Genomic DNA, 25,957 nt, shown 5'->3' on the forward strand with positions numbered 1-25,957 from the left:
CTTGGATTGGGGGAGAGCGAATTTTAGTAAAATAAGGATCTGGTCAAGGTAGACTGGGAACAACTACTAGTGGGGAAATCTACGGAAGAGCAATGAGGGGGCTTTCAAAAAGGAAAGGGGACGGTACAGACTCAACATGTTCCCTCTGGAGTGATAAGGAGTAACAAGCCCAAAGAACCATGAATGCTCAGAGATATTCAGGATACGATGTAAAGAAAAAGAGAGGCTTTTAGCAGGTACAAAGGGAGCAAATCAGTGGAGACATTAGTGGAGTACAGAAAGTGCAGGGTGAAGCTTAAGAAAGCAATTAGGAGAGCAAAGAGGGGATATGAGAAAGCTCTGGCTGATAAAAATAGGAAAAATCCCAAAATATTCTATCAGCATATCAATGGGTAGAGGATAATCAGGGAAAGAATTGGGCCCATTAGGGGTCAAGGCGACAACCTGCGGATGGAGCCAGAGGACATTGGTAAAGTATTGAACAAATACTTCATATCTGTCTGAATTGGCACAAGTTGAATCTAGTTTAGGCCAGTATTGTTTATCTGGAATCTCCTGGAGAAATGTACATGTTGGAATTTGAATCCTCCCTGATTCTGGAGTTCATTCATATTGCGTTTGTTTTTTCATGAATTGCTTGCTTGGATTTTTAGTTTCTTGTTCAGCTTGTTGTGCTGCTATTTTAATCTAGTTTGCAAAAACTTCCATAAATTAAAAGTTGTTTAAAAATGAAAACCCACCTGACCCAGGTACAAGACTTGACTGACTGGACAGACGACACAGGCTGTACCAGCACCAAAAACCTCCTTCACTCGATTCTCTTGCAGTCCTTTAATCAACTCAGACATTGCCATCCCTCGTTCTGAAACTTTAAACTCGCCCTGGGAGTAAACACAGAGTTTAATAGTGCTGGCACCATAGGCTAATCCATGACTTCTCATTAATCGTTCCTTCATTAATACAATGAGCATCCTGTAATTCCCTACCTAATATCAATGTGTAAATGAACACTGAAGTTCATGGGGGAAGATGAGCCACCATTTTGTCAGGCTAACCAGGGATGTGCAAAGTGAACTAGCCAGCATCGTCTCAAAATGAAAAAAATACCAACTCGTATCTTGAGTCAGAAAAATTAAGCATCCTTATTTTAAGTTACATTTCAAAAAAAATTACTAAGGTAGGGAAAAAACATAGGCTTCCTCTCTTGCCAAAAAAAGTGCATCAGTTTTGAATTTGGAACAATAAAGAGGCAGAAACATCTTGTTTACCTAAACAGTGCCAGTTAGTTCAATAATGCTGACCTGTCGAGTTAGTTATTACAATGCTGATAGTAGGTAGGTTTTGCTGTCAAACTGTATACTCTTCACTCCTATATCATGAAGTAAATCAGTTTGTTTACAATTGGCCATGCCTCACTAAAATGTTTTTCAGTTTGCCTTCCGAGATGAGGAGAAACACATATAAAGGCAGACATGGGATTATGGTATTTGTACCCACAAGAGTTCTTACTGTTAATGCCCAGAATCACACTAATGTTTAACTAGATATTGGGCAGTACAGGATACAAGGTTCACATAAGGAGTGACTTGTGATGCAGAACCCAAGACAGATCTGAAACACTACTCACAGAATCATCAATACTGTATTCCTACCAAGAATCTAGTGTTGTAGCTACTGTTTCTACTGATATTTTGCTGGGAACTCTATTCAACTGTTGTCTTTTTTTTATTCTTTCATAAGATGTGGGCATCACTGGCTAGACCAGCGTTTATCGGCCATCCCTAATTGCCCTTGAGATGGTGGTGAGCTGCCTTCTTGAAGTGCTGCAGTCCATGTGGTGTAGGTACACCCACAATGCTGACAGGAAGGGACTTTGACCCAGTGACAGTGAACCAGATGGGTTTTTATAAAAGTGATAGTTCATGTCACAATTATTGCAATTAGCTTTCAACTCCAGATTTATTAATTGAATTTAAATACCACCAGCTTCCATGATGGGATTTGCACATACGTGTCTTTGACCACAGGCAAGGTTCCAGATGACTGGAGAATTGCCAGTGTTGTTCCCTTATTGTAAGAAAGGAAGCAGGGATAATCCAGGAAATTATAGGCCAGTGAGCCTGACATCATTGGTGGGGAAGCTTTTGGAGAAGATACTGAGGGACAGGATATATGCACATTTGGAAGAAAATGGACTAGTTAGTGACAGGCAGCATGGTTTTGTACAGGAAAGGTTATGTCTCACCAACTTGATTGAGTTATTTGAAGAGGTGACAAAGATAATTGATATGGGAAGGGCTGTGGATGCAATTTATATGGACTTTAGTAAGGCGTTTGACAAGGTCCCACTTTATTTTATTCATTTATTAGTCACATGTAGGCTTACATTCACACTGCAATAAAGTTACTGTGAAAATCCCCTAGTTAACACACTCCGGTGTCTGTTTGGGGACACAGGGTTTAGCATGGCCAAACATGGCAGACTGGTACAAAAACTAAAATCAAATCGGATTCGCAGTGAACTGGCTAGATGGATACAAACTAACTTGGTTATAGAAGACAGAGAGTAGCGGTGGAAGGGTGTTTTTCAGAATGGAGATCTGTAGCTAGTGGTGTTCCGCAGGGATCAGTGCTGGGACCTCTGTTGTTTGTTGTATATATAAATGATCTGGAGGAAAATATGGGTGGTTTGATTAGTAAATTTGCGGGTGACACGGAGATTGGTGGAGTTGCTGATAGTGCCGGGATTGACAGAAAATACAACAGGATATAGATAGATTGGAGACTTGGGCACAGAAATGGCAAATGGTGTTTAATCTGGACAAATGTGAGGTAAAGCATTTTGGAGGATCAAATAGGTGTGAATTATACTGTAAATGGCAGAGCCTTTAGGAACATTAACATGCAGAGGGACCTGAGCGTGCAGGTCCACACTTCTTTAAAAGTGGCCACACAGGTGTCCAAGGTGATTAAGAGGGCATATGGCATGCTTGCCTTCATCAGCTGTGGCACTGAGTACAGGAGTTGGGAAATCATGTTGCAGCTATATAAAACCTTGGTTAGGCCACATTTGGAATATTGCATGCAGTTCTGGTCACCACACTACCAGAAGGATGTGGAAGCTTTGGAGAGAGTGCAAAGAAGGTTCACCAGGATGTTGCCTGGTCACGAGGGTGTTGGCTATGAGGAGAGGCTGAATAAACTAGGATTGTTTTCACTGGAAAGACGGAGGCTGAGGGGAGATCTGATAGAGGTCTACAAAATTAGACAGGGTGGATAGTCAGAGGCTTAATCCTAGGGTGGAAGTGTCAATTACGAGGGGACACAGGTAAGAGGGGGAAAGTTTAAGAGAGATGTGCGGGGTGAGCTTTTCATGCAGAGAGTGGGAGGTGCCTGGAACGCGCTGCCAGAGGTGGTGGTGGAAACAGAGACGTCAGCAACATTTAAGAGGTGTCTGGATGGGTACATAAATAGGGAGGGAATAGAGGGATACAACCGAATAAGGGCAGGTTTTTCTTTAGTTTAGTTAGGGCATCATGATTGGCACAAGCTTGGAGGGCTGAAGGGCCTGTTCCTGTGCCACACTTTTCTTTGTTCTTTGTAAGCATTAGTCAGCATCATCATAAATAAAAGCAAAATACAGTGGATGCTAAAGATCTGAACAAAATAGAAATTTCTGGAAAAACTCAGTAGGCGTGGAGAGAACTTTTAGGTCTGAAGAAGAGGCATATTAGAATTGCCGCCAGACCTGCAGAGATTTTCCAGCACTTCTTTTTTTATAGTCAGGATTACTAATCCAGTGATATTATCACTACACCAACGTCTCCTCCAAAGTGCATCATGTATTCCTAGTAAAGAAACATCGCATAAAGATTGGTTACCACAATACAAACTTACCCACTGTCGAGCCAGGTCCAGCAAGCTCTGCCTTGTGACTCCCGGAAGGATTGTACCATCCAGTGCAGGAGTCAGCAACTCCATCTCTGAAGAAGGAAATATAGAATTCTTTAAAAGCAACAAAATTCAAATACTGACCCAAATCAATTCAACAACAATTGTGATTAATGGCGAGAGTGCTTTCACCATCATATTCAATGGAGATTTGAAACTAGGAGGCTTTCATTGGCTGACAGACAGCTAAAATCTGTAACCTGTTTATTATTGAGAAAAACAGGAGAAGAGCCAGGACCCATTATACAGGACAATTAAAAAGCTGGAAAAGTAAGACAAATTGAAGAGAGTCAGAAACTGTTATTTGACAATACCAAACTTGGGTTTTCAGATGTCTGAAAATTTAGTGCTAATAGAATAGGACAAGATAATAAACTTAAGGCCTGCAAGTTGGGTGTGGAACTGGAGTTGCTGATTCACGTACCGCCTTGCTCGTTCTTCCAATAAATAAAGATGTTCATGGTTCCTACTTCAGTGATCTCATGTTGCTCTCCGTAGAGCCATAGAACCTGCTGACAGCCTTGTTTCTGAGCCTCATTCTGAACATAAATCGTGGGACCATAATTTCTAGGTAATGAGGAAATGAGAAGAAAATTCTGTCAGATATTACACCTTTAAGTGAGGAAATGATGCAAAATGTTAAGCGCATGAAATGCATGGTGATTGAGAATAGATTGTTCAATAGGTTGTTTAATTCACATTAAAATATCACACCACAAACAACAGCAACTGGACGTTATACAGCAATCTTAAAAAATCAGAATAAATTGAAACTTAAATGACATGAATGGATTAAGTACTTATTCCTGAACATGAGAAATAGGAGGGGTAAGCCATTTGACTTTTTGAGCTTGCTCCACCATTCAATAAGATCACGAGAGGTCTGAATAAGGCCTAGCCTCCACTTTCCTGCTTGGTCCCATAACCCTGGTGTCCCTTGTACATAAAAATGTACAGCTCAGCTTTGAATATATTCAATGCCCAGTTTCCATTGCCATACGGGGAAGAGAACCGCCATGAGGATAAACATTGTCTCATCACAAACCCTGGGAAGTCCATCAGAATCTTCATTTTCAATAAGAACATCTCTCATTCTTTTAAACTCTAATGAGTACAAGCCCAATCTTTCTTCATTATACAACACCTTCTTTCCAGGAATCAACCTAATGAATCTTTTCTGAACTGCCTTCAATACAAGTATACCTCTCCTTAAATAAGGAGACCAAAACTGTACACACTACGCTGGATGTTGTCTCACCAATGCATTGTACAGATGTTCAAGACTTCCCAATTTTTCTATTCCATCCCCCTCACAATAAAGGCCAACATTCCATTTCTGCATCTTGTGATTCATGTACAAGGGTACCCAGATCCTTCTTTGCCACAGCATTCTGTAGTCTCTCTCCAATTAAATTATATTCTGCTTTTCTATTCCTCTCACAAAATCCCTACAGTGCAGAAAGAAGCCATTCGGCCCATCAAGCCTGCACCGAAATCAATCCCACCCAGGTCCCACCCCTGCAATCCCACACATTTACCCTGCTAATCTCCCTGATACTAAGGGACAATTTAGCATGGCCAATCTACCTAACCTGCACTAACATAGATTGTAAATAGTTGAGACCCCAGCAGTGATCTCAATGGCTCTCCACTAGTTACAGTTTGTCAACCCGAATATTATCCAGATTCTGTGTCTTATCAGTTATTCAATTCTCTATCCATGTTAATATATTGCCTTCAACAATATGAGCTCTTATCTTGTGTAATAACTTATATGGAGCACCATAACGATTTATTTGAAATATACAAGATCCTGAAGGGACTTGATAAGATAGAAGCTGAGAGATTGCAGACTGGTCGGGGAATCTAAAACACAAGGGCACAATCTCAGGATAAGGGCCTGATCATTTAGGATTGAGATGAATTTCTTCACTCAAAAGTTTGTGAATCTTTGGCATTCTCAACCCCATAGGGTAGTGAATGCTCCATTATTGAACATATTTAAGGCTGCGATAGATAAATTTCTGGTCTCTCAGGAAATTTAGAGATGTGGAGAGCAAGCAGGGAAGTGGAGCTGAAGTTCAAGATTAGCCATCATTGTATTGGATGGTGAGCAGGCTCAATGGGCCGCATGATCTACTCCTACTCTGATTTCTCGTATTCTTGTATTCCTTTTGGAAATTCAAATACACTATATCTACTGGTTCCCCTATATCCATCCTGCCTTTTACACCCTCAAATACATTTTTCAAATGATTTCCCTTTCATAAAACCATGTTGACTCTGCTTGATTGTATTGTAATTTTCTCAATATCTTGTACTACTTCCTCCTCTCTGACTGCTGTGGCACAATCCTCACTGCAGGAGGAATCCAGCTCCATCACAAATCTTCCATCTTGAACCTACACGCAAGCACTGGATAACAGATCAGAGAGAAACATTTGATGGGTCAGGTTTCAGGATTATAAGTTTAGTTATTGGGTTGGTGACTGGATTTCACAAATAAAGCTAACTCTAAGAAACTCCTCTCCTGTTGACACCAATATGTCCTAAGCTATGACACTGGTCCCAAATGGCCATTCTCCAAATAAATCCTTAGAGAAGAAGTACTGGCAAGTTGTTTACAGAAATGCATTAGGCCACCAAATCCAATGCTCACCTGATGCCACATATTGTACCATCCAGTGAGATCAGGATAGTAGTCAGCAGTGGGAGCCATTTTACCTTCCCTAGCCCAGGGTCTCTGATGTTGACTGGAGCACAGACTGGAAATCAATCACAGAAGCTGTTGGAATATAAGGCCCAGATCACACTACGTGCATCTTACCTGCTAGACCATGTAACTTCATGAAGCTCTCTCCATTGTGCATTCAGAAACATTTTTTTAAAATTACATTTGAATGTTTTCTTTTTAACATCACTTACCCTCCCATTTTGCAGTCACCCACACCGCCTTTCCAAGCACGAACGAACTTGGGATCAGCAAGCAATGAGACCGGGTTGAAACTTCCTGTGGCAAAGTAGGGTCCAACAGGTCCAATGATAACAAAGAGTAGGGCATGATCAGCTCGAGACACTCCGAGGGAAGGCTGGGAAAAAGTATATATGTGGTAATGTGAAAGCATGCTCCACTCCCTGCAGCCTCTTGTCAAACGTTTAATGCGAACTGCTTGCCTTAAACTCTCCTTACAAATGGAGAGCAAAATAACTTGCTGACCAGATGCACGAGCACAATATCAGGGCTGAAAATTAGGCAGGGATTTCAAAATTGAGCTAACTATTTATGTAGCAGAGAAGGTTAAGAATGAGAAAGTTCATGCATGTGATTACATATAGTACTGGTGAGCAAATCAGGGACATGGAAATACAAATTGGGGTTAGTACTAAAAGCACAAACGATAGGGTCAGAGGAAATTATTTTAACACATTGGAGTATATTACTACAACCAGCTACTGAAGCGGAGTCAATAAAACAATTAAAAGTGAACTGGGCAAGTGGTCTGACGAAGGGTCATCTAGTCTCGAAATGTTGGCTCTATTCTCTCTCCACAGATGCTGTCAGACTTGTTGAGATTTTCCAGCATTTTCTGTTTTTGTTGTGTGGGCAAGTATTAGTTTGGATTTGTAAACTGCGTTTTACCTAATAAAGTGTCCCCAGGTGTTTCACATAGAAAGCAGCGAGTGAGTGTGGAAGAATTTGGGCAACGTACTGAAAGCCTGCTCAAAAAGATTGGTTTTAAGGAATCCTTTAAAGTTGGGAAGAAATGAAGTATAAAATTATTCAGTGTACAGTGAATTGAGGTTAAAGCTGGTAGCGCTATTGTGAAGACAGCACTGTCACAAGAACAATAGGACAAATTACTTCTGTCTGTATTGAAATTTCTGTAATTCTAACTCCCTGGATGAAGACCATGTGACACAGGTACCCAAATGACAATCAATTGCCAGTAACCTGTTTCTGTAGAAACAGAAACTAGAAGCAGGAGTAGGCCATTCGGCCCTTCAAGCCTGCTCAGCCATTCATTTTGATTGTGGCTGATCACCAAATTCAAAATCCTGATTTCCCCTTTCCCCTCCATATCCCTTGATCCCTTTAGTCCCAAGAGCTATATCTAATTTCTTCTTGAAATCACACAACATTTTGGCCTCAACCTCTTTCTGTGGTACTGAATTGCACACATTCAGCACCCTCTGGGTGAAGAAATTTCTCCTCACCTCAGTTCTAAAAGGTTTACCCCTTATTCTCAAACTATGACCCCTAGTTCTGGACTCCCCCACCATTGAGAACATTCTTTCTGAATCTGCCCTGTCTAACCCTGTTAGAATTTTATAAGTTTCAACGAGATCACCTCTCACTCTTCTAAACTCCAGTGAATATAATCCTAAACGACGAAGTCTCTCCTCATATGACAGACCTGCTATCCCAGGAATCAGTCTGGTAAACCTTCGCTGTGCTCCCTCTATTCCTCAGATAAGGACACCAAAACTGCACACAATACTCCAGGTGTGGCCTCACCAACGCCCTGTCCAATTGCAGTAAAACATCCCTATCCCTATACTCAAATCCTCTCGCTACGAAGGCCAACATACCATTTGCCTTCTTTACTGCCTGCTGTACCTGCGTGCTTATTTTCAGCAACTGACTCAATTTACACCCATTCAAGTACAGATTTATCCTTCAATGTATACATGATTAAACACAACATTGACTTGTGAATCTGTTAAAGCAAGCCTCCATAACAATAATCTGGACATAAACCGGAACATAATCGGAGAAACAAGGATTTTATACCTCCATTCCAATGAAAGTGGGCCGGATGTACAGACTTGCTGCATCAGAATATGGGACCCATTCTCTGTCAACTTCGATAAGTTTCCGAATGCATTCCATCAGCTCTTTTTTGTCAAAGTCCTAAAAGTATAGATAAACAGTTAGCATTCTTCAGAAACTCTGATAATACAGAACCCATACAGTCTAAAGGGCATTATTACACAGAGGATCATTTGAAACATCTTGTACAATAACAATAGATCATTGCACCAAATCTGCAGTCTGATAAAGATAGGCCACAAGGATGGATGCTGCTGGATATGGGAATACCATGCTTGTAGGTTTTTTCTGAGATTAGAATTAAAATATATTACTTTAGTGTAAATGGAAACTTTTCTTTGTACCTATTGGATTGATCTGGGAGGTTAGTTCAATATTGCACTTAAATGGTAACATTTCTGACAATATAGCACTCTTTCAGAACTATATTTAATTGTGCAAGTCCTAGAGTGGAACCTGAATGGTGCAAAATTGGCAGCCATGTTTGGCAACATAACACTCACTGCATTTCAACAATGCATTGTATAAGAGAACTTTGAGATGTTCTTCTGAGATACAAGGCACCAAATAAATGTACATCTTTCTTTTTCATTCTTATGCAATCAGTGTGGAGTTTTTCCAATGTCCTGTGTCTTACGTACTGGCAGACATGCTCGGAGTGCTGATCGATGCATCCGCTCCATGTTTAAATCAGGTCGGAACATGCGAATCTTGTTGTCCACACCTCGGAAAGCCTTCATACCTTCAAATAGCTTTTGACCAAACAGAGCAGAGAAATTAAAAACCCCGACTTCAAATCGTAGTACAATGCGCCATTAACGTCAAATGTAACACCCAACAGCATTAGTAAACTTTACTTAATTAGGTACAGTAAAGTCCCCATAGTCCCAGACGACCATAGGTTGCTCTCCCCTTTGAGGGGCACAGCTGACTAGTGATGATTTAACCTGAGGATCACCACACCTCAGGCAAGAGGCAAGGTTGAGAACCTCAGTTCATATGGGAATTGAACCCGCGCTGTTGGTGTTGCTCTGAATCACGAACTAACCCCAATCAGTTCATTTATTTTTTTAACTCCCTCCACAATCATGGCACCAATTGGAATGAATGTTAAAAGCTTAAGGGAGGTGTTACCAATAAAGTCATTGAGCTTTACAGCACAGAAAGAGGCCTGCCAGTCCATCATGTCTGCACCGGCCATCAAGCACCTATTCTAATCCCATTTTCCAGCTCTGTAGCCGTGTGTGCTGTGGCATTTCAAGTGCTCATCTAAATGCTTCTTAAATGTTGTGAGGGTTCCCGCCTCTACCACCCTTTCAGGCAGTGAGTTCCAGATTCCCACCATCCTCTGGGTTTTTCCTCAAATCCTCTCTAAATCTTCTGTCTCTGATCATAAATCTATGCCTCCTGGTTATTGGCCTCTCTAACAAGGGGAAAAGTTTCTTGCTATCTACTCTATCTACGTCCCTCATAGTTTTGTACACCTCAATCATGTCCCCCCCCCCCTCAGCCTTCTCTGCTCGAAGGAAAACAACCCCAGTCTATCCAGCCTCTCTTCATTGCTAAATTGCTCCAGCCCAGGCAACACCCTGGTGAATCTCCTCTGCACCCTTTCTATTGCAATCACATCCTTCCTATCGTGTGCAACCAGAACTGTCCATAGCACTCTTGCTGTGGCCCAACAAGCTTTTTATATAGTTACACCATAACCTCCCGGCTTCCATGCCTCAGCTAAAAAAGGCAAGAACCCCATATGCCTTCTTAACAACCCTTTTAACCTGTCCTGCCGCTTTCAGGAACCTTTGGACATGCACCCCAAGTTCCCTCTGGTCTTCTGAAGTTCCTAGTGTCCTACCATTCATTCCCTTGCCTTGTTAGTGCCCCCAAAATGCATCAGCTCACTTTTTTTAAAAGAATGTTTTGATTGAAATTCAACAAATCCCCCAAATCTAGTAGAGTACAGAGTGATCATTATTCCACATAAACATACAGAAAAGACCAGTGAATACTCATACAAATGATTCAAATGATCAATCATTGCAAATGCTGCAGCCAGCACTTCCCCCCCCCATACAGATAAAGAAAGGATGCCAGAGAGAATGGGAGATCTCAGGAGAACAGGACACAATCATGAACACATGGCCCCCTGGTGCACACCCTCTTTTACAGGTTCATAGGGACAGAGCTACACAATATACAGGATCCCTTATAGGGTAATGTGCAACCAATCGGGGCCTAACTCAACATTCCAGCACTTGTGAGCAGTAAAAGGATAACTCAGAAAAAGGAGAACATCAGGATACTGCCAATGATATAGGATGTGGTGTGACAGCATACACTCTCATTTACAGGAACCAGTAAGCCAAGGATTCGTACATCTCACCTACATTCGCAACACAAATAAACCTCCCTCCTCTCCAGCCATATCAGAGGCACCAATCAGACTTCCCATTCCCAGAAAACGTAAAACCATTTTCCACCCAGGAAACCCCACCATCAAGGAGAAGAAGAATTATCAAGACACCCATCCATAGGGCACTCGGGAAGAGATATACCCTCCTCCTCCCAACAAGACTGTGCCACTGTGGGGCAGCACAGTGGTTAGCACTGCTGCCTCACAGCGTCAGGGACCTGGGTTAAATTCCCGGCTTGGATCATTGGCTGTGTGGAGTTTGCACGTTCCCCCCGTGTCTGTGTGGGTTTCCTCCGGGTGCTCCAGTTTCAAAGAACAAAGAAAATTACAGCACAGGAACAGGCCCTTCGGCCCTCCAAGCCTGCACCAATCATGCTGCCCGTCTTATCTAAAACTCCCTACCCTCCCAGTGATCATATCTGTCTATTCCCTTCCTATTCATGTACTTGTCAAGACGCACCTTAAAAGTCACTATTGTGATTGCTTCCACTACCTCCCCTGGCAGCGAGTCCCAGGCACCCACCACCCTCTGTGTAAAAAACTTGCCTTGTACATCTCCTTTAAATCTTGCCCCTCACACCTTAAACCTATGCCCCCTAGCATTTGACTCATCCACCCTGGGAAAAAGCTTCTGGCTATCCACTCTGTCCATGCCCCTCATAATCTTGTAGACTTCTATCAGGTCACCCCTCAACCTCCGTCGCTCCAATGAGAACAAACCAAGTTTCTCCAACCTCTCCACATAGCTAATGCCCTCCATACCAGGTAACATCCTGGTAAATCTTTTCTGTATGCTCTACAAAGCCTCCACATCCTTCTGGTAGTGTGATGACCTGAATTTCCTCCCACTGTCCGAAATAGATACTGGTTAGGTGAATTGGCCATGCTAAATTCTTCCTCAGTGTACCCATAGGCACCGGAGTGTGACGATTAGGGGATTTTCACAGTAACTTCATTGCAGTGTTAATGTAAGCCTACTTGTGATGCTAATAAATAAACCTAAAGACAAGGGAAACCCTCCAGGATTAACTATAACAAATCAGAGTCTGTAACAGCACTCCACCTACCAGAATAAAGAAAGGGAACCCCAGAGAGAGAGAGGAGCATCAGGATTATCCAATAGGAGCTGGACGTGGTCTTTCAGATACACTTTCACAGGAAAGATACCAGGAACAGAACAGCACAATTTCACAAGAAACAGGACATTGGCCCCCAGGGGAGTCCAAACCCCAAGAGGGAGGTCAAACTGGAAGTCTCCATACAAGACCACTTGGAGGAGGGTGACCTACTTCTCCAACCAGCCTAATCTCTTACCAAAGAGAAACTCCAACAGCACTGAATTGAAGGTCCCAGAGTCACACTCAGGCCCTGCAATCAAGAGGATACTAGATCCCTAGGGGAACCAAGTTTCAAGGAGAGGGAACAGTCCAGAAGCTCCAAAAGGCATGGTGGAAGGGGGCAGGGAAGGGGTGGAGGCGTTGGGTGGCAGCTGAAGGTCCACACCATGAGGGAAGCCCAGCAGCTTCAGTTGTGCAGGATCATGTTGAGGGGGCGTGACAAATGGGGATCTCCTCTGAGAGTTCCCTCTATGCATCGATGGATCTCCCCCCATCTCACAAGGTCATCTTTAAACTGCCCTCCTGACTCCATCCAACCCCGATTCAGCTTCCCACCCGCCTTTCCAGTCTGGCCCACACAATAAACTGGACTTACCTCAAGTGGGATCCTCTTTGTTGGAAACAAAAAATGTCAGGCAGTATCTGTGGAGAGATACAGAGTAAATATTTCAGATTGATGACTTTCATCAGAACAGTTCATCAATATCTGTTCTGCTCAAAGTTCATTCACATGAAACATTAGCTCTGTTTCCCTCTATAGACGCTGCCTGACCTGCTGAGTATCTCAGCACTCTTTTTGTTTTTCAACATCTGCATTGCTTGCTCCTCTTTGTCAGGACTGAATATAATCCTAGAAGTGGCCGTTACTCCTGCCTGGTGCTGCTGCTGTTTGAATGAGTTGTGTTTACAGAGCTATCGCAATCTGACAGCTTTTTAGGGCAGGGATTCCTTCCGAACAGGACTGGAAGTCTCACCTTACAGTATTTAAACTCCCTGCATTAAATTGCTAAGGGGCAGCTGTCATTTGGGTGTGTGAGCTCGTCACCAACTTCTGAGCTTGCCTGTCGAGGGCCATAGCGTCCTGTAAAGTACAGCCCTTTATGTTGCACACAAAAAATTATGGATGAGTGTTTCTCGTAGCAATTATTTCAACTATTATTGTTTAGTAATTTCATTAAAACACAATTCAAAGCATTTGCTTTTACCATAATCAAATGAAAATCTAACAGAACTCAAACTGCTTTGGAGCAATGACACTGTCTGCTAGATTTACTTCAGCTGGCTATTGGAAGAGAGAGTCACATTACTATGTGTTTAATAAAACTACGGGCTGAAACTGGAGGCCAAAGTCTATATTACTGGAGCCCTTGAATCTCTCCCCCATCTTTTGATCCAATACTTTCATCTCTTGCTCTAAATTATAGCCAGAATTAAGCAGTGATCCAGATATCAAAAAGGGACAGTAGAATTGCTTTTCAAGTTATATTGTCAACTTCTTGCTTCCTCTTTTACATAGCTACTCAGAACATAGAGCCAGAAACAGGCCATTCAGCCCAACTGGTCTGTGTTGGCATTCGTGCTCCACATGCATCTCCTCCCATGTTATTAACATATCCCTCCCTTCTCCTTCATTTATACCTTGGCATCCCCTAAATGCACCCCAAATACTCCCTGTAGTAGCGAGTCCTACATTCTCCCCTATTCCCTAGTGGATTGTTCATGGCCATCAAGATTATAAAAGCCAAGGTGACAGTTACTTTGCCTGCACATGTTCTATCGTCTTTTCCTGCTCTGAGGCTGAGAGGGCAGGTGATGCAGAGGTGGATCTCTCTCATTTCCCTTCCCCTTGGGACTCTGTTAGGTGTTTCATTAAGATTGCAGGCTGAAATTGGAAATTCTCATGTGAGAAATTGGTTCAGCATATTATCAATTCATAACATGTATATCATTGTGAGCTTGCTGTGAATTGAAGGTGTAAGGTATGTATCCATACCAGTTATCCAGTTCATCATTTATCCTAAGATTAAAGGGGCAGAAGGGGACACTTACTGAAAATCAATCCTGAGGGTTAGAAAAGGTTTAAAGTTTATTTATTAGTCACAAGTAAGGCTTACATTCACACTGCAATGAAGTTACTGTGAAATTCCCCAAGTCGCCACACTCCGGTGCCTGTTCGGGTCAATGAACCTAACCAACACGTGTTTCAGACTGTGGGAGGAAACCAGAGCACCCGGAGGAAACCCATGCAGACACGGGGAGAACATGCAAATGCCGCACAGACAGTGACCCAAGCCAGGAATTGAACCCGGGTCCCTGGCACTGTGAGGCAGCAGTGCTAACCACTGTGCCACCCCAAATGGTAAATGTAACGTCAACCATAAAGCTAGCTGAGACACAATATTTTACATTCTGAGGCCATATGGCCAATAATGTAGGTAGAGCAGATCAAAGACAAAAAGGGCTGAAAATATTTAGCAGCCAAGTGTCTGAAAGAGAAAAAGATCTCTCATGTTCTGCATATAAATTCTTCATCAAGTTGGAGAGATAAGCCTCTCTAACAAGTAGAAAACAGAAAATGGAGTAGAAGCCAACAGAAAAGCATCAAGTGTCAGGTGAACTTTCACAATTTAGCAGTTAACCGATCTAATCGTTTATTAAAAACAAAAGCTGAAAAGAAATGAAAAACTGCCTTGTCATAACAAATACTATCTCAGTCAGGTTGTGAAAAGAGCATTAGAAAGACAAAATGAAACAACAAATTCCAAAACAAAGAAATGAATGACAAATGAATGGGAGAAATGAATAGGAAAATAGGGCAGAAGTTTAGATCAGAAAGTTTGAAGCATTTTTCATAACTGAGCACTGCAAGGGAAAATAAATAGATACTGTCCTGAAATTAAAATTGGTCATCTTGTGGTTACTGTAAGGAAATTGCTTACCTCGATTGAATAGTGCAGAACTGAAGATGCTGGATGAAGTGAAAGATTTTGCAGGGGTTTGATATGGGGCTTGTCCCACCCTTTCTCTGCATTCCATTCAATTGTCAACATATGATCTGAAAATGACTTTCCAAATACCAGTTTGCTACTATCAGGCTTCTCCTTGGGGTGTTTGGAAAGCTCAATCTGCAAATCAGCAGCCTGTTTGTGGAGGAGAAAGAGTAAACATCCTGTCTTCTTGAAGATAATTGGGTGACATAATGACAAGTATCAAACAAACAGGGCTGGAAATACTCAGTAGGTCTGACAGTATCTGTGGCGAGAAGAACTGAGTTAATGTTTCAGGTCAATGACCTTTCACTGTAATTCTCAGCACTGCAAAGAGAAAAATAAGGTACTGTCCAGATGGTTACACGTGGCTATTGCCACCTCATGGCGACTGTAAGGAGGTTGCTTACCTCTACCGAATAGTGCAAAACTAGAAATACTGGATAAACTTCTACAGGGTTTTGATATGGGACTTATCCCAATCTTTTCTCACATTCCACTGTCAACATATGATCTGAAATGTCTTTAACTCCATCTCTTCACAGATACTGCCTGGGCTGCTTTTGTAACACTAACTATTCCTGCTGCTGTGGTTGTTGTCTGACAAGCAATCAACTCCACCCTTCTCTCGCACGGCCTTTCTTGTTAATGCCAATGGACCACCGTCTTCTAAAATGTCCTTTTATTCCACTTGAGACCTAAATACACTGTTATATACATTGTTCCTTCTCCTGAAACCCTATTGTCTTGAGATCAAAACAGTCTTCCTATCCTCAGATATAAAAACTGTGGAACTTGTCTTTCACTTTTCCCTTCCCTCTACAGGCCTGCAAAGATCAAGCCAAATATTGCCTCTTCACTCTTGATTAGCTAACTCCTCTGTCTTGGTGCGATGCTGTATGGATCCTGACCCATACTAAATAAGTAATTACTGGAATAATGCAAAGCCTAAATTGATGGCGGGAATGAGAGGTTTTACAGAGAATTGAAATGGGTTTTGTCCCATTCTTTCTCAATTAGACTCTAGCTGACTCTTCATCATAATATCCCAAGGACAATAAACAGTAAATCCCCACTGAATAATAATCTCTAATTGTTCTACATTCACCTCTGGTAATTCTGAAATCTAAAATGTGTAAATGTGTAAAAGCTGAAGCAAACTGCTTATTTTCTCACTCTCAATGTCATGCTTCATTAGAAATAGGTGTAGGCCATTCAGTCCCTCAAGGCTGTTCTGTCATTCAGTAAGATCAAGGCTGTTCTCTGGTCTAAATTCTGTCCTTCGTCTCGACAACCCTACCACATTAAACATCCCATTACTCATGTGTCTACATCTACATTTTTATCTTACACTATGTTAGTCTTTGTCATTTTTTGGTCACTTTTTTATATTTATATTCTTTATAGTTACTAAGGCTTTTTTCATATCTCAGCCACGTTTTATTCCTCTGCCAAAGACACTGACTTTTTGGAGCACAGACCACCCTTTGGAACTTAATCCAAATGGCGATTCAGCCATAATCATGGAAAGACAGTGACTATTGTCAGACAATTCAACAACAGATGCCAGGACATCCAGACATGAGTCTGTACAAACAAAGCACACTCCAGCAGAAGCCCCTGGATTGCAATCAGGAATGTAAATCTTGTTACATCCCTATGGTCAGTATGCAACTTGGGATCTTGCTTTGTATGGCTCAATCACATGTTGCCATTATAAACATGAATCATTGGGAAACTCCGGCATTGAGATATATTCCTGCAAAGGCATCCTAATTAGGGTCACAGTAGCATAGTGATGATGTTACTAGGCTAGTAATGTAGAGACCCAGAAAAGTGCTCCCAGAGACAGGAGTTCAAATCCGAGCAATTCAATCAATTCATATGTCTGGAATGAAAAACTAGTATCAGTAATGATGATCTTGAAACTACCGGATTGTCATAAATTCCAACTGATTCACTAAAGTCCTTTAGCAAAGAAAATCTGCCATCCTTGCCAGGTCTGAGCCACATGTGATTCTAGACACACAGCAGCGTGGTTGACTTTTGACTGCACTCCGAAATAGCCTGCCAAGCCATTCAATTGCATGCAGTTGTATTAAAGAAAAATTAAACCAGTCAGACCATCTTGCATCGACTTTGGCAACAGCATCAACAAAGGCACCACCTGCCCAGTCGACTGCCATTCCTTTATCATTGCTAATTCATTCCAACAGCACCCTGGGTGTACCTACACCACATGCACTACAGGAATTCAAGGCAGCTCACCACCATCTTGTGGGAAATTCCTTGCCAGTGACACCCAATTCCCATAAACAAATATCATTAAAAAAGACTTTCAAGTGCTGATATCTGCACTGCATTAAAAGTGAGATGTTGTAAGAATCAATGTGTTGCAAGGTATTAATTACATAGCTCTATACTATATACAACCAGGTTACCTTAAACTTTGTGCTAACCGATCTCCATGGTCCACTGCAAAAGCCATGGGGCTGGAACAACTGTCTTGATAAAAGCTGTGAAATAGAAAATCCTGAAATTAATATCAGGTGAAATTACTGCACAAGTTGGATCTGCAAAGAGTTGCAGGATAAATACTGCACTTAAGGCAGAGGCACACAGTCTTTCGGCATTCCTCACAGACAGACATGATCATTCAAGGAGCATCACCAATTAACAAATATTTTCAAGAATTGTTTATTTCAAACATTTGCTGTCAACCTTGCTACGGCAAAAGCTGTGCTTGCAAGCTAATGGTCAACCAGTGACTAATTTCTGGCGGTAGAGAGGGTGGTGGGGTTACCGAGTCTTTTGGGCTCCAAAATGATACACCATATAGAACGTAGAAATAATACAGCACAAACAGGCCCTTCGGCCCACAAGTTGCGCCGGTCATGTCCCTACCTACCTAGGCTTATATATAGGCTTATCTATAACCCTCAATCCTATTAAGTCCCATGTACTCATCCAGAAGTCTCTTAAAAGACCCTATCAAGTATAATATCAAGGGTAAGACTCTTAACAGCGTAGAGGATCAGAAGGACCTTGGGGTCCGGGTCCATAGGACTCTTAAATCGGCCTTGCAAGTAGAGGAGGTTTGTTAAGAAGGTGTATGGTGTGCTGGCCTTCATCAATCGAGGGATTGAGTTTAGGAGTCGGGAGATAATGATGCAGCTTTATAAGACCCTCGTCAGACCCCAGTTGGAGTACTGTGCTCAGTTCTGGTCGCCTCATTACAGGAGGGATGTGGAAATGATTGAAAGGGTGCAGAGAAGATTTACAAGGATGTTGCCTGGATTGGTTGGCATGCCTTATGAGGATAGGTTGAGGGAGCTCGGTCCTTTCTCCTTGGAGAGATGAAGGATGAGAGGTGACCTGATAGAGGTGTACAAGATGTTGAGACGTATAGATCGGGTGGATTCTCAGAGGCTTTTTCCCAGGGCTGAAATGGCTGCTACGAGAGGACACAGGTTTAAGGTGCTGGGGAGTAGGTACAGAGGAGATGTCAGGGGTAAGTTTTTCACTCAGAGGGTGGTGGGCGAGTGGAATCAGCTGCCGTCAGTAGTGGTGGAGGCAAACTCGATAGGGTCTTTGAAGAGACTTCTGGATGAGTACATGGAACTTAATAGGATTGAGGGTTATAGGTAAGCCTATATATAAGCCTAGGTAGGTAGGGACATGACCGGCGCAACTTGAGGGCCGAAAGACCTGTTTCTGCTGTATTTTTCTATGTTCTATGAATAACAAAATTGAAGCAGAGTCTATAAAACCTATAAAGGGGAACTTTTAAAATTTGTCTACAAGAGGTAATTGAAGAGTATAAGAAACTATCGGGAAGGGAATTAGATGAAGTGGCTCATTTGGAGATAAAACATTGGAAAGTATTGTTTCTTGTGTGCTATGCAAAGCATACTGTTCATAGAGAAGGAAATGAGAGAATGCAGAATGTAGTGTTACAGTCTTAGCTAGGGTGCAGAGAAAAATCAACTTAATGCGAGGTAGGTCCATTCAAAAGTCTGATGGCAGCAGGAAAGAAGCTGTTTTGAGTCGGTTGGTACGTGATCTCAGACTTTTATATCTTTTTCCCGACGGAAGAAGGTGGAAGACAGAATGTCCGGGGTGCTTGTCAGCTACAACTCTCACCAACTTTTACAGATGCACCATAGAAAGCATTCTTTCTGGTTGTTTCACAGCTTGGTATGGCTCTTGCTCTGCCCAAGAGTGCAAGGAACTACAAAAAGTCGTGAATGTAGCCCAATCCATCACGCAAACCAGCCTCTCATCCATTGACTCTGTCTACACTTCCCGCTGCCTCGGAAAAGCAGCCAGCATAATTAAGGATCCCAGGCACCCCGGACATTCTCTCTTTCACCTTCTTCCTTTGGGAAAAAGGTACAAAAGTCTGAGGTCACGTACCAACCGACTCAAGAACAGCTTCTTGCCTGCTGCTGTCAGACCTTTGAATGGACTTACTTTGCTTTAAGTTGATCTTTCTCTACACCCTAAGACTGTAGCACGACATTATGCACTCTCTCGTTTCCTTCTCTATGAACGGTATGTTCACAAGAAACAATACTTTTCTCTCCACAGATACTGCCAAACCTGCTGAGTGTTTCCAGAATTTTCTGTTTGTGATGATTTATAAGGCCTGTGCTCTCAGCACCTTGCTCGATGGTTGTGAAACATGGGTGACTTGCAGCTACCAAGAAAATAAGTTTATTAATTTCTATCTTCACTGTAGGTGGTGCTATAGAAATATATCCTGGCAGGAAAAAAACAACAAATGTGGCAAGTGTGCTGGCACTAATCAAACAGAGGCAGCTTCAGTGGATTAAGCTTATCTGCAGGATAAAAGACGGCCACATACCCAAGGCCTTTCTTTATGGTGGCCGGAAGCAGCTGACCAGTGGGACACCCAACGCTCTGCTTCAAGGATATTTGTGAGTGTGACACGAAGGCCCTAAACATTGGCTATTGCACCTGGGAGTCACCACCTGGCAAAAGAGGGAAACAGTGACACCTTCAGTGGACTGGCATGCACTATCATGATGACTAGCAGCTTGGCAACAGGCACAATGTCACTTGGCAGCTTCACGTGCAGTGCTGGTGGCAGAACCTGTGTCTCAACTGGCCTTCACAGGCATGAGCAAAAGTGGACTAAACAAAGACACACCTTCTCAATGGATGGTTTGCTGCAAGTCCGTCATAGATAAAAGGGTGGCAGCAACTTTTTCCTTAAATCATTTGTGGGCTCTCATTATGTTCAAAATTACTACTTATGCCTACATAAGAACAGCCCTTGTACATCAAAATAATATGCTGTTTGAGAAGTATTTCTGAGAGGGAATAAGGCATACTGTTTTTGAAGCAGCGCGACAGAATGTCGAAATCTCAGCATTGTGCACACTTTGAAGAAGTGGCTAGCAGTCTGATCATAACAGCATAGATCTCCAAGTGAGCAGAGATTTTAAAATATAAATGAAATAAAATCTTCCAAGCAGAACACTGCTAGTTAAAGCTACAGTAATTAGAATTACAAATTCCAAGTAGTGCAGTCTTCAACAATCATTTATTGCTCAGGCAAAAAGATTCATTTGCATTTCATTAGCTCAGCAATTCAAAGGTTAGAAGGATCTTTTCTGATATATAAACAGCTCGGCTTGGTTCAAAGTACAGTCCTTTGTCTGTGGACACATTAAGTGGAGAATACTAGCAGCAAAGCCCATGAAGCTCCAATATAAAAGGGAACTACAGTGTAAGTTTCCCCCTATTTAAAGTTACATTACATTCTACTTATTTTTAAAAAGCTGCATCACTGTTTGGGACAACTTCAGGGAATCAGTGATACTCAAGGTAAGGAAATTAAAGAAACTTTTTCTCTCAAAGCAATGAAAAATGTTTAGCCGTGCAAGGGCTTGGTTGTTAAAGAAAGGGCAATAAGCTCCGAATGGTTGTGGGATATCAATGTTATAAGGTTTTGACAGACATTTCTCTAAAACATAAGCAAATGTACAATAGTAGAGGCTTTGTACCAGTGTCTTATACTCCCCTCCACTCCTTACAATTGCTGAGTGAGGCCGCTTGGGCGTGGCTGCTCTCTCCTAACTCACCCCCAATTGTTATTCCTCATGTTTGGCTTTTGAGGGAAATTTAAACCTGTCCTTGTCCAATGTCTTGCAAACACATGTCCAGCAGAAAATAGCAACCAGCTGTCAAATAATTCCAAATGTTATTATTGTAATATTTTCTATTTACTGATCTCTGTGTTTGTATATAAAAAAAAACCAGCCAGCACTTTCCCTCATCTATTTCTTCACTCTTCACCGAATCTTAGGCAACTCTCCCAGCCAGCACCGAGGTTTGGCCGTATTAACAAGATGCAACTGGGAAATCTGATATTCAAACATCTTGGACTTTACAAATTTAAGATTCAAATGATATCTCTAGCAGACACAGTGGCAAATCAGGCTTTTTCCACAACTGTGAGGGTTTCAGATAAAAAGAAATCACAAGTCCTGGAGATGGAAATATGCATAGGAATTGTTGAAAATACATAAGTCCATCTGCAGGTCAAAGGGAACAAATGGGTTTGTCTGTGTTGCAATTGTTAGTTTCCCTCTTTCAGAAGCTCATGATTTATTTTGTCTCCTCAATTCATATTCTGGGAGCTGGGAGATGTTGGTTTAATTACAGTCAGAGAGAGTGTGTTAGGGTTAAGAGTTAGCCACACAACAAAAACAGAAAATGCTGGAAAATCTCAGCAGGCCTGACAGCATCTGTGGAGAGAGAATAGAGTCCTCCGCCATTTCTACCAACTCCAGCATGATGTCACCACTCAACACATTTTCCCCACCCTCCCCCTCAGCATTCTGTTCGCTCTGGGACACCCTGGTCCACTCCTCTGTCACCCAACACCTCACCCCTTGCCCACGGCACCTTCCCATGCAATCATAGAAGGTGCAACACCTGCCCTTTTACCTCCTCTCTGCTCACCATCCCAGGTCCTAAACACCCCTTTCAGGTGAAGCAACACTTCACATGTACTACCTTTAATCTGGTCTATTGCATTTGCTGCTCCCAATGCGGTCTACTCTACATCAGAGACCAAACATCCTATCGTGCTTCCCTCTGTTCAAACAGAGGACACTGGTATGGGACCCTACTTTCTCCTCTTCCATTTGTATCAGAAATTCGACCATATTGTGATCACTTGACCCAAGAGGGTCCTTCACAAGAACATCCTTAATTCTACCTACCTCGTTACACATTACCAGATCTAAAATAACTCGTTCCCTTGTCGGTTCTGTAACATACTGTTCAAGGTAACTATCCCGACAGCATTCTAAGAACTCTTCCTCCATCCCAACCCTTCCAACTTGAGTCAGCCAATCAATATGCAGGTTGAAGTCCCCCATGATTATTGCCGTTCCGTTTTTGCACGCATCCATTATTTGCTTGTTTATAGCCCTCCCCACCTCAACATTATTATTTGGGGGCCTATAGACCACGCCTACTAGTGTCTTTCTCCCCCTACTATTCCTTATCTCTACCCATAAGTGACCAAAATGGTTGACGAAGGAAGGGCCGTGGATGTTGTCTATATGGACTTTAGTAAAGCATTTGACAAAGTCCCTCATGGTAGGCTAGTGAAAAAGGTTGGATCCCATGGGATAATAAGGGAGGTGGCTAGATGGGTGGAGAACTGGCTTGGTCATAGAAGACAGAGGGTGGTAGTGGAAGGGTCTTTTTCCGGCTGGAGGCCTGTGACTAGTGGTGTACCGCAGGGCTCTGTATTGGGACCTCTGCTGTTTGTGATTTATATAAATGATCTGGAAGAAGGAGTAACTGGGGTGATCAGTAAGTTTGCGGACGACACAAAACTGGCAGGACTTGCAGATAGTGAGGAACATTGTCAGAGGCTACAGAAGGATATAGATAGGCTGGAAATTTGGGCAAGGAAATGGCAGATGGAGTTCAATCCTGATAAATGCGAAGTGATGCATTTTGGTGGGAATAATGTAGGGAGGAGCTACACGATAAATGGAAGAACCATAAAGGGTGTAGAGACGCAGAGGGACCTGGGTGTGCAAGTCCACAGATCTTTGAAGGTGACGTCACAGGTGGAGAAGGTGGTGAAGAAGGCATATGGCATGCTTGCCTTTATAGGACGGGGCATAGAGTATAAAAGTTGGGGTCTGATGTTGCAGATGTATAGAACGTTGGTTCGGCCGCATTTGGAATACTGCGTCCAGTTCTGGTCGCCACACTACCAGAAGGACGTGGAGGCTTTGGAGAGAGTACAGAGGAGGTTTACCAGGATGTTGCCTGGTATGGAGGGGCTTGGTTATGAGGAGAGATTGGGGAAACTGGGGTTGTTCTCCTTGGAAAGACGGAGGATGAGGGGAGACTTAATAGAGGTGTATAAAATTATGAAAGGCATAGATAGGGTGAACGGTGGGAAGCTTTTCCCCGGGTCGGTGGTGACGTTCACGAGGGGTCATAGGTTCAAGGTGAAGGGGGGGAGGTTTAACACAGATATCAGAAGGACATATTTCACACAGAGGGTCGTGGGGGCCTGGAATGTGTTGCCGGGCAAGGTGGTGGAGGCGGACACACTGGGAACGTTTAAGACTTATCTAGACAGCTATATGAACGGAGTGGGAATGGAGGGATACAAAAGAGTGGTCTAGTTTGGACCAGGGAGCGGCGCGGGCTAATTGTTCCTGGTTTCTCGTTTCAAGGCTTCATTCTATGATCATCTTGCTGGTGCCAGTACAGAGTGAGACTGCGGATAGTTGGGAACCTGTCTCGGGGGCAGGGAATTCATATGGTGTTCGTGGAAGTGGAAATGACTAGGGTTGGGAAGCATTTTCCGATCGGGGCCATTGTGATCTCCTGGACTCGTTTCGATCGCCTCAGGGGGTCGGAGAGGAATTTCCCAGATTTTTTTTCCCCATATTGGCCCTGGGGTTTTTCACTCTGGGTTTTCGCCTCTCCCTGGAGATCACATGGTCTGGAATGGGGGGGTGGGGGTAAGTTAATAGGTTGTAATGAACAAAGCATCGTAGCTGTGAGGGACAGCTCGGTGGATAGGATATTGGTATGTAGATAGGCTGGAAAATTGGGCGGGGATCCTGGATTCAGGATTCAATCCTGGACCGGGGAGCGGCACGGGCTTGGAGGGCCGAAGGGCCTGTTCCTGTGCTGTATTGTTCTTTGTTCTTTGTTTGTTCTATAACGATTCCACGTTTTGTTCCTTAGAGCCTATGTCATCCCTCACTACTACCCTGATATTATCTTTTATTAACAGAGCTACTCCACCACCTTTTCCTTCCTGTCCAAATGCCTGATACCCCTGGATATTCATCTCCCAGTCCTGGTCTCCCTGCAGCCACGTTTCTGTAATGGCCACCAGATCATACCCATTTGTGCTGATTTGCACCATCAACTCATTAACTTTGTTCCGAATGCTTCGTGCATTCAGGCAAAGTGTCTTTATTCCAGCTTTTATCTGGACCTGATTTGATGAAACGCTATCAACCTCTCCCTCGCCCTCTACTCCTTTAACTACTTGAATGCCCTCATTCACTTGCACTCGCTCCCTCTCCTCTACCATTGATTTCGGAATTCCACTTACCTCTGCACCCTCCCCCCCCATAAATTAGTTTAAAGCCCTAGCTACAGCCCTAGTGATACGATTCGCTAGGACTCTGGTCCCAGCACGGTTCAAACGGAGACCATCCCATCTATACAGGTCCCATCTGCCCAAACACTGGTGCCAATGCCCCATGAATTCGAACCCATTCCTCCCACACCAATCCTTGAGCCAGGCATTCGTCTCCTTAATCCTATTAACCCTGCGCCAATTTGCGCGTGGCTCAGGTAGTAATCCAGAGATTACCACCTTGTTGGTTCTGCTTTTTAATTTGTTCCCCAGCTCTTCGTACTCCCTCTGCAGATCCTTAGTTCCTGTTTTGTCTATGTCATTGGCACCTACATGGACCACGACAACTGGATTTTCACCCTCCCACTCCAGATTCCTCTGCAGCCCAGATGATACATCCTGGACCCGAGCACCAGGCAGGCAACACAACCTACGGTATTGCTTATCCTGGTCACAGAGAACAGTGTCTATGCCCTTAACTACACTATCCCCAATTACTACTACTTGGAGAAGAATGTCAGATGTGATTCTGTGATTGGACAGCCCTTCCTGAACAATCCTGAGTGTGCTAATAATTACACGAACAACCAATTTAAGATTATGAGTCAGACTTCTAATGTGACTCACTTATGCTTGCTCAAAGCTACAAATATTGGTATGCAGGGACCTGTTTTCTGCAAGCAAAAGGAACATGTCCAGGTCTGAGGGCAATAGTCCCCTGGTGCATTCTCCACGCCAATGCCTTTATTGGAGTTAACTTGCCAACCAATCAGCACCTTTTTTTTTTAGACAGTTTAAATTGTTGCTCCCTTTGAAATTTGATATTTTTGCATACAATCATACAGCACAGAAGAGGTCCTTCGGCCCATCAAGTCCACACTAACACATTAGAAACATCTGAACTCTCACCTAATCCCATCTGCCAGCACTTGGCCCGTAGCCCTGAATGTTATGATGTGCGAAGTGCTCATCCAGATACTTTTTGAAGGATGT

The 25,957-nt window shown here is 42.9% G+C and overlaps 1 protein-coding gene across 2 annotated transcripts in view; it reads right to left on the reverse strand.

The window, feature by feature from the left end:
* bcat2 (branched chain amino-acid transaminase 2, mitochondrial) overlaps window positions 1-25,957 on the reverse strand; it is a 53,666-nt gene that overhangs the window by 13,150 nt on the left and 14,559 nt on the right. The window contains exons 1-9 of one of the 2 annotated variants that reach the window (XM_078237476.1): window positions 20,168-20,186; window positions 17,742-17,816; window positions 15,253-15,453; window positions 9,424-9,534; window positions 8,744-8,863; window positions 6,877-7,040; window positions 4,376-4,518; window positions 3,898-3,983; window positions 741-881 (exon numbers count right to left, since the gene is read on the reverse strand). In XM_078237476.1, the coding sequence (XP_078093602.1) occupies window positions 741-881; window positions 3,898-3,983; window positions 4,376-4,518; window positions 6,877-7,040; window positions 8,744-8,863; window positions 9,424-9,534; window positions 15,253-15,363 (876 nt within the window). In that variant the 5' untranslated portion in view covers window positions 15,364-15,453; window positions 17,742-17,816; window positions 20,168-20,186. Of the gene's footprint in view, window positions 1-740; window positions 882-3,897; window positions 3,984-4,375; window positions 4,519-6,876; window positions 7,041-8,743; window positions 8,864-9,423; window positions 9,535-15,252; window positions 15,454-17,741; window positions 17,817-20,167; window positions 20,187-25,957 lie in introns of those variants that run through there. The other variant, XM_078237475.1, reaches the window with a different exon arrangement.

Source organism: Mustelus asterias, chromosome 21, assembly GCF_964213995.1.
Source record: "Mustelus asterias chromosome 21, sMusAst1.hap1.1, whole genome shotgun sequence".
Taxonomy (NCBI): Eukaryota; Metazoa; Chordata; class Chondrichthyes; order Carcharhiniformes; family Triakidae; genus Mustelus; species Mustelus asterias.